Source organism: Aquila chrysaetos, chromosome 3 (genome assembly GCF_900496995.4).
Source record: "Aquila chrysaetos chrysaetos chromosome 3, bAquChr1.4, whole genome shotgun sequence".
NCBI lineage: Eukaryota > Metazoa > Chordata > Aves > Accipitriformes > Accipitridae > Aquila > Aquila chrysaetos.
Window position 1 is genome coordinate 9,627,668 of NC_044006.1, and position 12,783 is coordinate 9,640,450.

The 12,783-nt window shown below is 53.5% G+C and overlaps 1 protein-coding gene across 1 annotated transcript in view; it reads left to right on the top strand.

Moving 5' to 3' along the window:
* Positions 1 to 6,030: 6,030 nt before the first annotated feature.
* B4GALT5 (beta-1,4-galactosyltransferase 5) overlaps positions 6,031 to 12,783 on the top strand; it is a 39,708-nt gene continuing 32,955 nt past the window's right edge. The window contains exon 1 of the mRNA XM_030010108.2: positions 6,031 to 6,193. Coding sequence (XP_029865968.1) covers positions 6,067 to 6,193 — 127 coding nt within the window. The 5' untranslated portion in view covers positions 6,031 to 6,066. The remainder of the gene's footprint in view (positions 6,194 to 12,783) is intronic.

Consider the following 12,783-nt stretch of genomic DNA (forward strand, 5'->3'; position numbering starts at 1 on the left):
ATGGTTTTCATGGGGACATGGACCTGGAAAACAAATGCCCAAGCTCCTGTTGGCTGTGGAGGGCAAAGCAAGCCTCCTCTCATCAGACCAAGATGAGCAGGAATCACTTTGTGCAATATTCACCACACTGCTTCTGAGCGACAAACCCCCAAACTTGCCTGAACTTGCTATGATTTTAAGAGAAATGAAAGGCTGCACATGTTTTAAGAAAGTCCTACAAGCCCTTTCCTTGTACATCAAAGGGCAATGACTACAGAAGCAATGCCTGGGTGGTCAAGAGGTTCAGTTCTTTGCCTTTCTAATTAAGTATTTATTCCAGTTAATCAAAGTCCAAGCTGGGAAGAAGTTTAAGATGGCTGGAAGCCTTTATACTTTACTCTGGCAAAATACCAAATGTATTCACAGAATTAATTAGGATTCAGCTGTGTGGCTGGAAGTGCAAGGAGGTATCCAGAATGGAGCTTTTTCATAGGGTCACCTGGGTAGCTTGGCACTGGTCAGTGATTGAGTGGAAATGGTTAAAATCCCCTCAGTCGTAGCTATTGAAGGTAATGGGCGTTTTTTGCTGCACAGCAGAAGAATTTACATTCTGTATTTGAAATACCATATTTAATGTAGTTGTGGAAGGTTCTTATTCACCACGCAACTGTCTTCCCCTCTTGGGAATCCAATTAAGCTGTTGGCCTTTGCGAGTTAATTTTGCATTATGTAATTATGAGTTAATAGAAAGCAATTTCCTCTGAAATGTTCTTTTGTTCCTGGTTGTCCTTGTCCCCAGATTTATGGAAGGCAGTCACATTTCTACATGGTGTGAAGTCCTGAAGTCTTTTTTACAGGTGGCTTCAACAGAGGCAGAATTTCACCCCACTTTCTTGCCTCTGCTGTTAGTTTTGAAATCCAGCTGTGTATCTGAATAGTCCAGATGTTTCTTTTCCATCCCCATCACCTGGCAGGAGTTAGGCAGGGTTTCACCTCTGCCTGCACTGCCCTTTCATCTGGTTTTGCCCAACATCCTTGCGATCCCTTGCAGACCAGGGAAGAGCAGCACTCTTCCACACCATCCACAAACAAGGCTGGCCCCAATGGAGAATTTCCTACCATCCCCATCTTGACCTCCTGGTGTGCTGAAAATGGCCTGTTTAATTTCTGACTCCCACACAGTTTTGGCTGTTTGGCAGTATTTCAGCCCAGCCATCGTCACAGCTTTTTGACAGGGACTTTGTTAAATGATATTTTAAAATCTGGATGAATTACAATAAATTACACAATAATTTTATCTCTTGTCTGCTGAAGATTCCTTCCTTGCGAAATTTTGGAAAGTACAGCCTGATGTATTCCCTTGACAGAATATTTAGATCTCAAAGGCACTTTATGAGTCTTTGCGCAAGTCCACTTTGACTGGGATAGATCATCAGCCTTCAGAGGTGGGCTGATGCAAACAGAGGTGACAAAATCAATTGAATCTCTGCAAAGTGCCAGGACAAGCTTAATATTTTAGCCTATTTTTCTGACGACAGCCACCTCCCAAGTGAACATGGAGCTCTGCAAAATAATTCCTGTCGATATTGCCTCCTTTTGGGAGCTATGACACATCTGTTGACTGTGGCAGAATGAGCTATCCTTATGGTTAGGCACGTGTACAGGTGCTATTAAGATCAGAGCCCTAATAGCCTTGTTAGAAAGTGTAGCATAATCTGAGAACTGGTCTACAGTAATCCTGCTTGCAAGGAGCACCTTGCAGTGTTCGGTGGAGTTTTTCCATCTCAATAAACAAATATCTGCCTTTGATTTCCTTTCTGTTATGGCCGACACATCAATGCGAGATAAAATAGCAGCACCTGTGGGTGGCAGTGGTCTAATACCCAGCCGAAAATGCCAGGGCCACTTAGGTGTGCTCTTATTGCCAAATTAAGTACACACCCTGTTGTGTCTTTCTGAAAACCTGCTGCATCAATAATTATGTCTATGATCTGGCACACAGCAAACAATATGCTGAGTGAGTATTTATTGCATATGCTGTGTCTGTGGGTGTACATGTAGAAAATATTTACATTCCTACTATGCATGCATCCTCTGTGTCCTGCTCCTGCTCAAAGCCGGTGATGACACTGTGTTGGCTTTCAATGGAACTGGAGCAAGCCCCATGTTGCAAAGAGACTTTTAGTAAGAAATAGAGGGAGCACATTGCTTTTGCAAAGCTGAGAGCTGGTCAGCACCCAGTCCACCCCAAGTCTCCACGTCTCTCTGAGCAACACAGCTCAGGTTCCCACTTCACTCACAAACCGTCTGGTGGCAGAAACTCCAGGGAAGATCCAAAGCAAACAGCATTGCCAAGCAGCTGGAGGGCTGACACGGTGCAATGCTGACTGTCCTCACATTTATAAATGGAGGCATTTTCATAATCACAGGATGGAGTCTATTCTGGAAAGTCTCTGCCATTGGGGCTGAAGATGCCAGAAGCTTCAGAGACTGTGACAAAGACTGCAAAGTGCTAGCGAGGGCTGTGACATCCTTGCTACAATCTGTCCTTTGCCGAAGTGGCAGAACAAAGATTTTCCTCCCAGATTAGATAGTCCACATCAAGCCTCTGTGTAAAGTGACAGTAAGAGATGTGCAGAGTGGAGCAGCCCTTTAACAACCATTTCAAACCCCAAAACTGAGGATTATGTTCCCCACAGCAGCCCTTTTACCTGGCTGCCTGCTCTGGGGTCAGCTCCTGCATAAGGCTCTGCTGCTAACCCTGCCGGGCAGCGCTCCTCAGCCCTGCCTGCTCCTTGTTGGCCCTCGGGAGCATGTGGCACTGCCTGTCCAAGATCCAAGACTTCAGGGCAACTCCTGGGCAGGGGGGTTTGCTCCTTGCAGGGTGCGAGGCAGCCTCTGGCCACCCTCTCCAGCGCAGCTCCGGTGCTCTCGTGGCTGGGTGCAGGATTTGGCCTGCCAGATGTCTGCTCAGCCTGGTCGTGCCAGCATTCATCAGGAGTGAGCAATGATAGCTGCCACTTTGGTCTCCCATGCACAGCAGTTGAGCAACTGCATTGGTGCCACTGTGAATATGCAGCTCCAGCCTCTCCAGACTGTGTGTGGTGCAATAGTGCCCCTACCCTCCCTCGGAGCACCGTGCTCACGCTGGGGCACCCCCGAGCCATCAAAACAGAGCTCTCCCTCCAGTGATGCAGAATGCCTTTTATGTGGAGACATGCTCTAATGGTGCAGCTACATCTTCTTGTGAGTGTAGGTGCACCGGCAGGACCTGTCCCTCCATTCCTGCTCGTGGCCATGCACCGACAGACCTTACCTTCCCCTTCAGGCTGCCGGCAAAGGTGCTCACACAAGCCCTCCTTAAAGTGTTTTTGGCACCGTCGGTACGTTAAACTGCAGAAAGTGGGACTTTGTTTATCCACCACAGGCTGGGAGGGCTGGAGTAGCTGGTACAGGCTGGAGTACAGCAGGCAGAGGAAGGCGGTGGGGCAGAGTCACCCATGTGCTCCCTGCAACAGCCATGCTTGGAAGTGCTCCCACCCTGAAGTCCTAGCCTGGCCCTGTGGAATGATCTGAGACTTTTAAACCTCTCTTCCTGTTTTATTTTATTTTATTTTATTTTATTTTATTTTATTTGAAGAGGGTGAAAGGAAGGAGAATGGCTTTTGCTGGTGCTTCTAATCCCTTAGCTGGATGCAGCAGAGAGGCAGGGCAGGGAGAAGAGGGGAAGAAAAAAGTAAGCAAAAAAAGGGGGGGAAAGTGAAGTGGGTTGACTGGGGCTGAGCTGAACCCTGGGAGAGAGGGAGAAGGGAGGTGAGTCAGAGCTGGGGCAGCAGGGCAGGCATGCCCCAGCATGGCTCCAGGGCTTCCCTGACTTCACTCCTCCATGACAGTCCCCATTGTGGCAGCCTGGGCCTGGGAGTGAGTTTCTGGGTGGCTCCTCCAGCAATGTCATTGCTAATTAAATATGTTCAAAAGGTTAGATTGATGGTTGCGACGATGTCTCACCTTTGACCATGTCTGCATCAAACCAATCATAAACCAAGCAAGAATCTTCTTGGCTTTCCTTGCCCAAGGCATCCTTTTAGGAGTTGGATAAAAGCTATTTTGCGAACAGCAAATCCAGCCACCACTTGGCCGTGCAGTTCTGCTGGAGTACTGTGGGCTCCCAGAAATTAATAGGGCTCAGGATTTAACTTGTTTCAGTGAAGGTGGTGGTGGAGTGGCATCCCTGGAAAACAAGAACGAGTACCAGTTTTCTTGCTCCTGAAGTTAACACAGCTCATGCAGCCTCTCCAGGGAAAGGCCTGCTTTCCTCCTCAGCCTCCCAGCTCTTGAGGATCCCCTGTCCTCGAGATCCTTCTGTGCCTTGGCACATTAAGAAAAGTAATGCCTTGCCTTTTAAAGAGAGATTTCTAATTTCTGCTAATACCTGCTCTTTTTTACTTCATCTCCTCCCTCCTCTGAGAATCTAGGTATCTAACAGCAGCGTGTTTGTCTCCCATTTGTGGAACGTGGGAAGTGTTTTCTTTATTTGCCCTTACTACATCCAGGCTGGAAGGGGGGCTAATCCTTCCTGGGATAACTGTGATACAGAGCTGTACCTGGAGAATCCTCTGTCCCAGCATCTGGCCCCAGGCTGACATGGGGCTGGTGCTGGGCACCCCCCAGCCCGCAGCCAGGCAGTCCCTGTCTGGCTGGGCAGTCGGAAGTTTGGATTGAGCAATGCCTCGTTCCCTGCCAGGGAGAGGCTCACCCCCGGGATGCGGAGGCAGTCGGGGACACGGCGGGCACGTCCTGGCAGATGGTCTGTCCCCACCTCCCACCCCGCTCGGTCCTGGAGGTGCCGCTGCCTTCGCTGCCCACCCTGGGTGGGGACAGCCGGACCCTGCCTGCGCGCCTGGTCCACAGCCCAGTTTCCCGCCCTGGGCCTGGAGCCCGGGCTTGGTTTTCTCAGCTCTATCTGTTGATGAAATAAGGAATTACCTCTCCCTCCGGCCTCCCCCAAACAAAGTCTGATGTGCACAGATCCTGCAATCATAAATGAAGCGAAAAACGCAGCTCTATGGGCTGGAGTGGGCCCCATCTGCTCTGCAGCTACTTCTCCTGGCTCCCGTGATGGGGATGGTGTTTCTTCTCTCCCATTTTTTCATTTTCAGGCATCTCCGTATCTCCTTCCAACTCCTCCTACACACGACGGAGGAACTGCCCACAAACATGTGCAAAACTACTTAATTACTCTTTAACCGACTGGGCTGCTGGTTGCTGCTAGTGCTGGTTATTGCACTGACTGTGATGACTTCGCCCCCTCTTCACTTCCACCCATCTGTGCCCATCACCTCCTCCCGCGCAATGTCTGGGGGGGCACCCAGCACTCGTCCAAACAGACCCCTGCTGCTTGGTGGGCTGCGGGGGGCGGGGTGTCAGCCCTTGCTTTCTTGGTGCTGGATGTTCCAGGTTCATTACCGGGTGTCCCAGGACCATGGCTGGGTGTTCCCGAGCCATTGCTGGGCACCCTGAGCCATTGCCGGGTGCTCCAGGAACGTGGCCGAGCGTCCCTGGACCATCGCTGGGTGTCTCAGGACCATCGGCGAGTGTCCTGGGACTGTGGCCAGGTGTCCCGAGGCCACTGCCCGGTGTCCCGGGGCCATCAGTGGTACCCCAGGTCCATGGCCGGCTGTCCCGGGGTCACTGCCCGGTGTCCCGGGGCCATCGGTGGTGCCCAGGTCCGCGGCCGGGTGTCCCAGGACCACGAGCTGTGCCGCAGGGCCGCAGCCGGCCGCCCCGGCAGCGGGGCGGGCGGTCTCCGCCGAGGATCCCCGGGTGCTCCTGCTGCTGCAGCTGCGGCGGCGGCGGCGGCGGGAGTTTGCAGCCGGTCCCCGCGGCGCCCCGCCCCGCCCCGCCCCGCCCCTCCCGCTCCTCCCGCCCCGCCCCGCCCCGCCGCGGCGCGGCTCATTCATGCGGCGGCGCTGGGCGCGGGCGGTGGCTGGGAGCGGCGCCGGCGCGGCGCCTTCTGCCGGGCCTCGGCGCATGTGAGCGGCGGCGGCGGTGCGGCGGCAGCGGCAGCAGGGCGGCGGCGCATCGGCCATGCGGTGGCCCCGCGGCCCCCGCGGCGCCTGGCGGCTGCTGCCCCGGCGCTCGCTGCTGGCCGCGCTCTTCCTCTTCTCGCTCTCCTCCTCCTTCCTCTACTTCGTCTATGTGGCGCCGGGCATCGGTAAGCGGTGGGCCGAGGCCCGGGGCGCGGGGTGGGGGCACGCCGGCTCCCGTCGGAAACGCTGAGTAATCCGGGCCGGGCCGGGGGGCCGCGGCATCCCTGGTGGCCCGCTGCCCGGAGAGGGGCGGCCCGGGCCCGGCGGCTCCGCGGTGCCCCCGGGGCTCGGCGCTGGGCAGCGTGTCCTCCCCAGCCGGGGGAGGGAGGCTTTCCCCAGGTGTGTGTGTGTGGGGGTGCCCGCTCGTGTCCCTCGGGGCGAGCACACGCGGGGGTGCCGGTCCCCGCTGCGTGGGGGGGCCGCGGGAGGTGCCGGCCGCGCTCCCCGCGGGGCTTCCCCGGGCTGGCGGGGCCCGAGCGGTGCCGCTGCCAGAGCCGAGCAGGGCGGCAGCGAGCCTGCTGCCTGCCTGCTGCCTGCCTGCCTGCCGGAGAGTTTGTTTGGAAGAAGTGGAGTGTTGTCCAAGTGTTTGTGGTCTAAACTCACTCTCTGGCAGAAATCCTACTCCTTTTGTCAAGTGGGAAGATGAGAAGTGTGTATTTTAGAAGGAGAGCGTACTCGCTCCTATCTTCTTTTTCATAGTGTGCTTCACAGGGGACTGGAGTAGCCGTGTACCAAAATGGCTAGCACCTAGTGCCGGTGCCAGTGGGGCTGTGTGTCCATCTCCCATGAGATACGGGAAGACTTGTGCCTCGGAAGGCAGCTGTTATCTTCATGTGGTGTATCTCATTTCTGCAAGGAGCCAAGGCTTGCGGTTTGGCCTTCCACCGAACTTTGGCAACAATTTATTTCTATAAAAACAACCCTTTTAAAAGAAATCTTGCAAATGGGAATTTCTCCTTGAAATGTCATTGGTATTGCTCATGCCTTTCCCGGGGCTTAAGTAGGGGTTGGCTGGTGTGTGAAGCCCTGCTCGTGTCCTGGGCACAACCTGAGTAAGGACATGCATCCTGGGCCGCCCCGTGGTGGCCTAGGGCTTTGCTGTCCCAATGGGCAGGCCACCGAGCTGCTGGCCACTGTCCTGTGGGCTGCCCTCAGAGCTGCCGACCTGTTCTCTTGCATCCGTTGGAGGACAGTTTCACACTGGTGCTAACCGGTGGCGCAGCCGCTGTCTGCTCCCCCTGTAAACACAGCCTGACTCGTTCTGTTCACGTGCTGCCGTGGGGCCGGCAGTTGTTTTATCAGATGCATCCTGCAGCCCTTTGCGGGGCAGGTGCGGGGGATGTCTTCTCCAAGAGCCACGGCGTGCTGTGGATGGGCTTCCCCAGGCCCAGAGGGAATAGCTGTGTAGTTTAAGGAAACTTCTCTTATAAGGATGGTTTTGTTCCTTTTTTAGAGTTCTGTAATTAATTTTGTGCCACTTCTGCATGGTCACCTGTCCTAGAGGATGGAGATGCTGTAGGGTATAAGATGCTGTTTAAAACCAGCTCTCTGCACAGAGGCCTTTCCCTACGTGACCCCAGATAAGATGGTCAAATCCCACCCTGTGTTCTTGCTATCTGCGATGCTGGAAGAGGAGACAGAGGGATGAAGGTGGTCCCTGTCCCTACCCGCCCGTGGAAGTCAGTGATGTTCTGAGTCATCTCCCCATCAGGTGACAGAAGATCTGCTTTTTTTTTTTTTTTTTTCCCTCCCTCTTTCAGCCAAAAATGTTCCGTCATGAAAACCCAGCCCAGTATTCCTGGGGTGGCTGGACTCATCCTCCTGGCGCTTGGAGAGAGTTTGTTTTCAGGCCAGAGTGGTAAGGAGAAGCTTGGAAGAAGAGTGAGTGAGATAGGACATGAGCAGAGCTGGGGATTTTAATAAATCAGCTGCGTGGCATGTGATGGAGAGATGCTGTCAGCAGGGTGTTCTGCAGGCCTTTGGCCTGCCTGCCGCTGTCTTGGTGCAATGGGGTAGAGTGGGGCTGGTTTTCTCCAGCCACTGAAGGGCCTGGAGAAGCCTCTGCCCTAAATCCATCCCTTGCAGGATGTTTTGGGCAAGCGGCTGAAGAAGGACTTGCAGCCCATCGGCTAAACCATGGGCAGAGGAGTGATTAATGCATTCCTTGATGGTACCTCAATTAAAAAGAAAATATCCAAATAAACGGGACCTGAAGCTTCAAGCGAGCTTGAACCAGCTGGAGCCTGGGTCTGGAAGGGCTTTCATCTGCTCGATGCTGCAGGCTGCTGGGAAGGGTCTACTACAGCAAACGTCCACTCGTGGGGGTCAGCAGCCGGCGGCACCAGGGCTGGAGCCAGCCTGCCCTGCCTGGGCAGTGTTAGCCCCTCTGGGTTGGGAATGGCCCTGCGGTGGGACGGCAGTGAGGATCCGGGCATCCCTGTGGTGGGGTGTGCCGTCACAGTGGTGGAGGGCAGAGCTGTGCCGAGCCTGTCCCCGAGCCCCTGGTTTGAGGGCGAAGAAATCCATTGGTGTTGCTGAGGCTTGTGTTCAAGCAGTTGTGTGCCAGTGCCAGGAGAAAACTGGGACAGTTGCACTTCTGGGTGCTGTCTCAGTGCATTGGTGTGGAGCTGGCATGCTTGCCGGCTGGAAAACTGCTCCTGGTGCCCTTTGGAGATGGGGAAGGGGAGCCCAGCCTGGGCTCTGGGTTGCCTACCCCAGCACTGGCGTGTTGCCCGGCTGGCCGCTGTGTTTGGCTCCTTGCAGCCCAGGTAACTCCAATGTGCCCTCGGTCTGCTTGAGACGGAAATTCAGGAAGAAATTCATGTTTACTGTCAGCAAATAGCCACACTTGGTACCTACAGGGAGCCCAGAGCTTTTGGGGCTTATGTTTGCGTTGTGCCCTGGTTTATGTGGTGCTTGGGGTAGCTCCTCACTTCTGTCCCTCACCAAGGTTTCCTCCTACAGAACTGAAATTTTCTTGTGGCCTCAAGTTTGTGCAGAGCGATCCAATGTAAACAGCCAGCGCTGCCTTCTTCCCAGCGTTTGCATCCAATACCCATGTGTCCTCCCCATGCACCACCCTAACAATTTACATCCTGGCCTCCCAAAGCCACTTTGGAAAGTAAATTGCCAGAGACCCAGCTGATGGCACGAATACAGCAGGCTCCCCTTTTATTTGACGCCGTTCCCCAGCACCCGCTTGCTTTTGTCCCTGCCGTGGCTGGGGTGATTATGTGGGTCTGTCTCATCGTGGCCATTGTGCGCTGGATGAGGCGGCCGATTGTTCTGCTCCGCGGTGAGCTGGGGCCGAGGCGCGGCGGGGCTGGTGGAGATGCAGCGGCTGGAGGCTCCAGGAGATGTTCTCGTATTTGCACGGGTCCCCGCTGCCTGCCAGGGAAGCCCTGCGAGGCAGCAGGTACGAAGCGATGCTTGTACGGGTGGGGAGGTCGTTTTTGCTCACTGCCTTGCTCGGAGGTCTTGCGAGCGGCAGCAGCAGGGTAAAGGGCTGTGAGGCAGACTGTGCTTTAATTATGTACAATTGCACTGGCCTCAGATTTGGAATAAGCAGAGCTTGGCATGGGGCGAACTGTTTTGTCCTGCTCTAGAATCCAGCGTGCACCTCAGCAGGTTTTTTTGCAAGGCTTGTTCCCGGCACTGATGGTCTTGCCCTCCCGGGACGACAGCCCTGCGTGCCCCTTGCTTCTCCAGAGGGGATGTGCAGTAGTGGGCTTGCCAGAGTTATTCTGTCCGTGCTCAGACCCTGGTGTTGGAGCAAGGGTCCTCCAAGGAGCTATGCCACTGTCCCTGAAAATGTCTTGTCTTGCTGGTTTTGTGCTTTTTTAACAGAGCCTGGGAAATCAAGGGAATTCCTTCCTGCAGCTGAAAACAGTAACGCTTTTACAAGCTGCTTGTGCTGCAAGTTAGTGTTTCATCTTGATAACTCTCGCTGCAACAGTAGGAATTTCTCAGACCTTGGACTTGGTCTTTGTGGAGAGGGTGGTTGATGCGTGGCTGGGAGGAGGGAGGTCAGGGGCCTTCCCTGGTGCTCAGGCAGCTGCTACGGCTTTTCCCTTGTTGTCTCTCCAGATGTTGGAACCTTTTTATTTTATTTTTTTAAAACTTAGGTTTGCACAGGAGTCTTACTTGGTGGGATCTGATGTAGGAAAATAATGCAGAGAATTTAAATTAGTGGGTGAGAGATTGTTACCTTTGTGAGAGCTGTAATTCACTTTGGCTTTACTTCGTCAAAACTTAGAGGAATTGCTCCTGACTGGTTGTACAGGGCATGAGGTAGCAGTGTTAGCCCTACGTTACATTTATGGCATAAGAACTTGATTTTGGTAGGCAGGAGTGCTTTGAAACACTCTTCCTTCACGCTGCGTTTTGGTGGACAGCAGAGCAGTACTGTGGACACCAACAGCTTCCTTTGTTCAGCTCATTTGCTGCTTTGGTCCCTTGCAAGAATATTACATGGCTGATCCAGTTCGGTTGTTTAATGCGTCAGCCTGGTGAATCTTAGCACAGAGGAGTTCCAGGGGTGAAAATGGCAAAAGATTTTGCTACTGCCATCTTGCCCCAGATTGAGGGGACAGTGGTACTGTGGGAAGTGGTTGAGTTGCCCTTAGTGGTGAGGAGCAGAGGAAAAGTGGTGGCTGTGGTCCTGTGGAAGGGGGATGGCACTGTGGGGACACGGAGCTGCGACTGGTGAGTCCAGATGCGGGGTGTGGGGAGGTTGTGTGGGGGAGTGGGTAGCTGCTGCTTTTTCCTTCTCTGCACTTCTCGTGGGGATGTCAGCAGAAGGAGCCTGGTTAGACTCAGCGGCTGGCGCGGAGAAGGGCAGAAGGGGGATGTCAGTGCAGAGCCCAGAGCGAGGGGTCCCGCGACGCCGGCCGTGGCAGCGTGCTGGTGCCCAGCTCATCTGAGATGCGCACTGGTGGGCCGTGGTGGCCTTGGCTCAGCTGGGCAGAGGCTGGGTGCAGGTGCCCTTTCGGGTTTGCTGGCAGCTTGCTGGGTGGCTGGGCACTGCCAGAGCAGGGAGGGAAGATGAAGGTGCAGCTCAGAATAATGAAAGGAGGTTTGTGCTGTTGTAGCCCTGGCTTTCATCTTCTAGGCCTTCCCTCTGCAGTGGAAGGGACTGTGGTATCTTGCTATGAAAACACCAGCAGCGCTGCCCTCCTTCACTCTTCTCACCCTGAAAGTTCTGCCAAGCAGCATTTCACAGCCTGAGGAAGGAACAGCCCAGTTCCTCAGCGTATCCCACTGAGGTTTTTGCAGTCATTGGATCCGACAGTGATTGGGGGTAGTAAGAAGTCGTCGAGTGCTCCTTGATACAAGAACTTGAGCTCAGGATCTCCTTTGCTACGTGTGGAAGGAGACTGACGATGGCTGTGGGAAGTAGCTCCTCTGGTAGCACCGCTTTCTTCCAGCACTGTGTCTCCTAAAAGGCATGTGCAGGCAGGAGAGCGGCTGCAGCCCTGCTTGCCCAGAGCTGCTCCTGTGCCGATGCATCCAAGGCACTGGTGGTGCAGAGCATTGGTTGGAGACCACCTTTTGGTCAAGGCTAACAAATTACAAAGTTTCTTTGAGGGCAGGTGAATTACTAGGTTTTCTTTGCCTGTAAGCACCTGTGTTGTCTGTCAGGCGTGTCTGTTTTTTGGTTATTTTGCTGGTGGCTTGCTGGGTGTTGCAACTGCAGAGAGTATGTGAAGAGTTCGCATTTCATCTCTCTGTCTCTGGCAGGCCTGGCTTGTGGAAGCTGATCAGCAGTCACAAAAGCTTCCATGTACTGGTTCATTCCTGTAAATTAAATGCTTCAAAACTTCAATAATCTGCAATGGACCTAACCTTAAAGCCGTTAGTGCTGTCAGCCCACACTTCCAGGAGACACGATCTTCATGGGATTGGGAAACTGTGGAAGGCCAGGACTTCAGCAGGTGCTTGGTCACTTCAGGTGGCTGCTGGCTCTGGTGGAGATAAGGGCTCTGACACTGCTGCTTTGTTTCCTGAACTGATGAGTGTCTGCCTCTTTTCCATGTGGACTCATTAATTGCATTAACTCAGGCAGCATCTGCTCTGCAGGGTACGATGAACACCCCCGGGACCACTGCAGGGAATGGAGATGAGCTATGTGGGGAGCTCTATGTTTGCACTTGTTCCCATTTGAATGCTGTTACTGTTGGTGGATTTTAATATCCAAGCAGTGCATGGAGTCTTTAAGTGCTTAATTTTATTGAAACTTCTGGGGAACCTCTCAAGGGTGGCACCAGTGACCCTTAACCAGTGGTGCTGGTTGGAGCTGGTGTGTTGACTGGGTGAGGCCCTGCAGAGCCCTCTGCTCTCCCTGTGGCAGCACCAAGGGATGAATAGTCTGGAAGAGAAACTGATGTGCAGCTACACAGAGCAAGAAAATCTTTCCCTGAACAGCTTTATTTTTAAAGCATCATTGTTACAATAAAATCTGTGTTTTCTTTGACAAAACCTTTGCTGAGTTTTTTTAGTAAAGTTCATTTTCATACTGGCTCTTCCTTCTCCTTTGCATTTGGACTGTTGTTCTGACCGTAGTTTTGTCTGACAGCATTTTGAACACTGGTGCGTTAGGATGGTTAATGTGCATTTGAAGGTTTTCTAGCAGCTGCTCTGAATACTGTGGGTATTAGTCTTGTTTTGAGAGATGGAGCAGAAAATGTGTAGTGGACTGTGCTGTTGAAATGCAAAA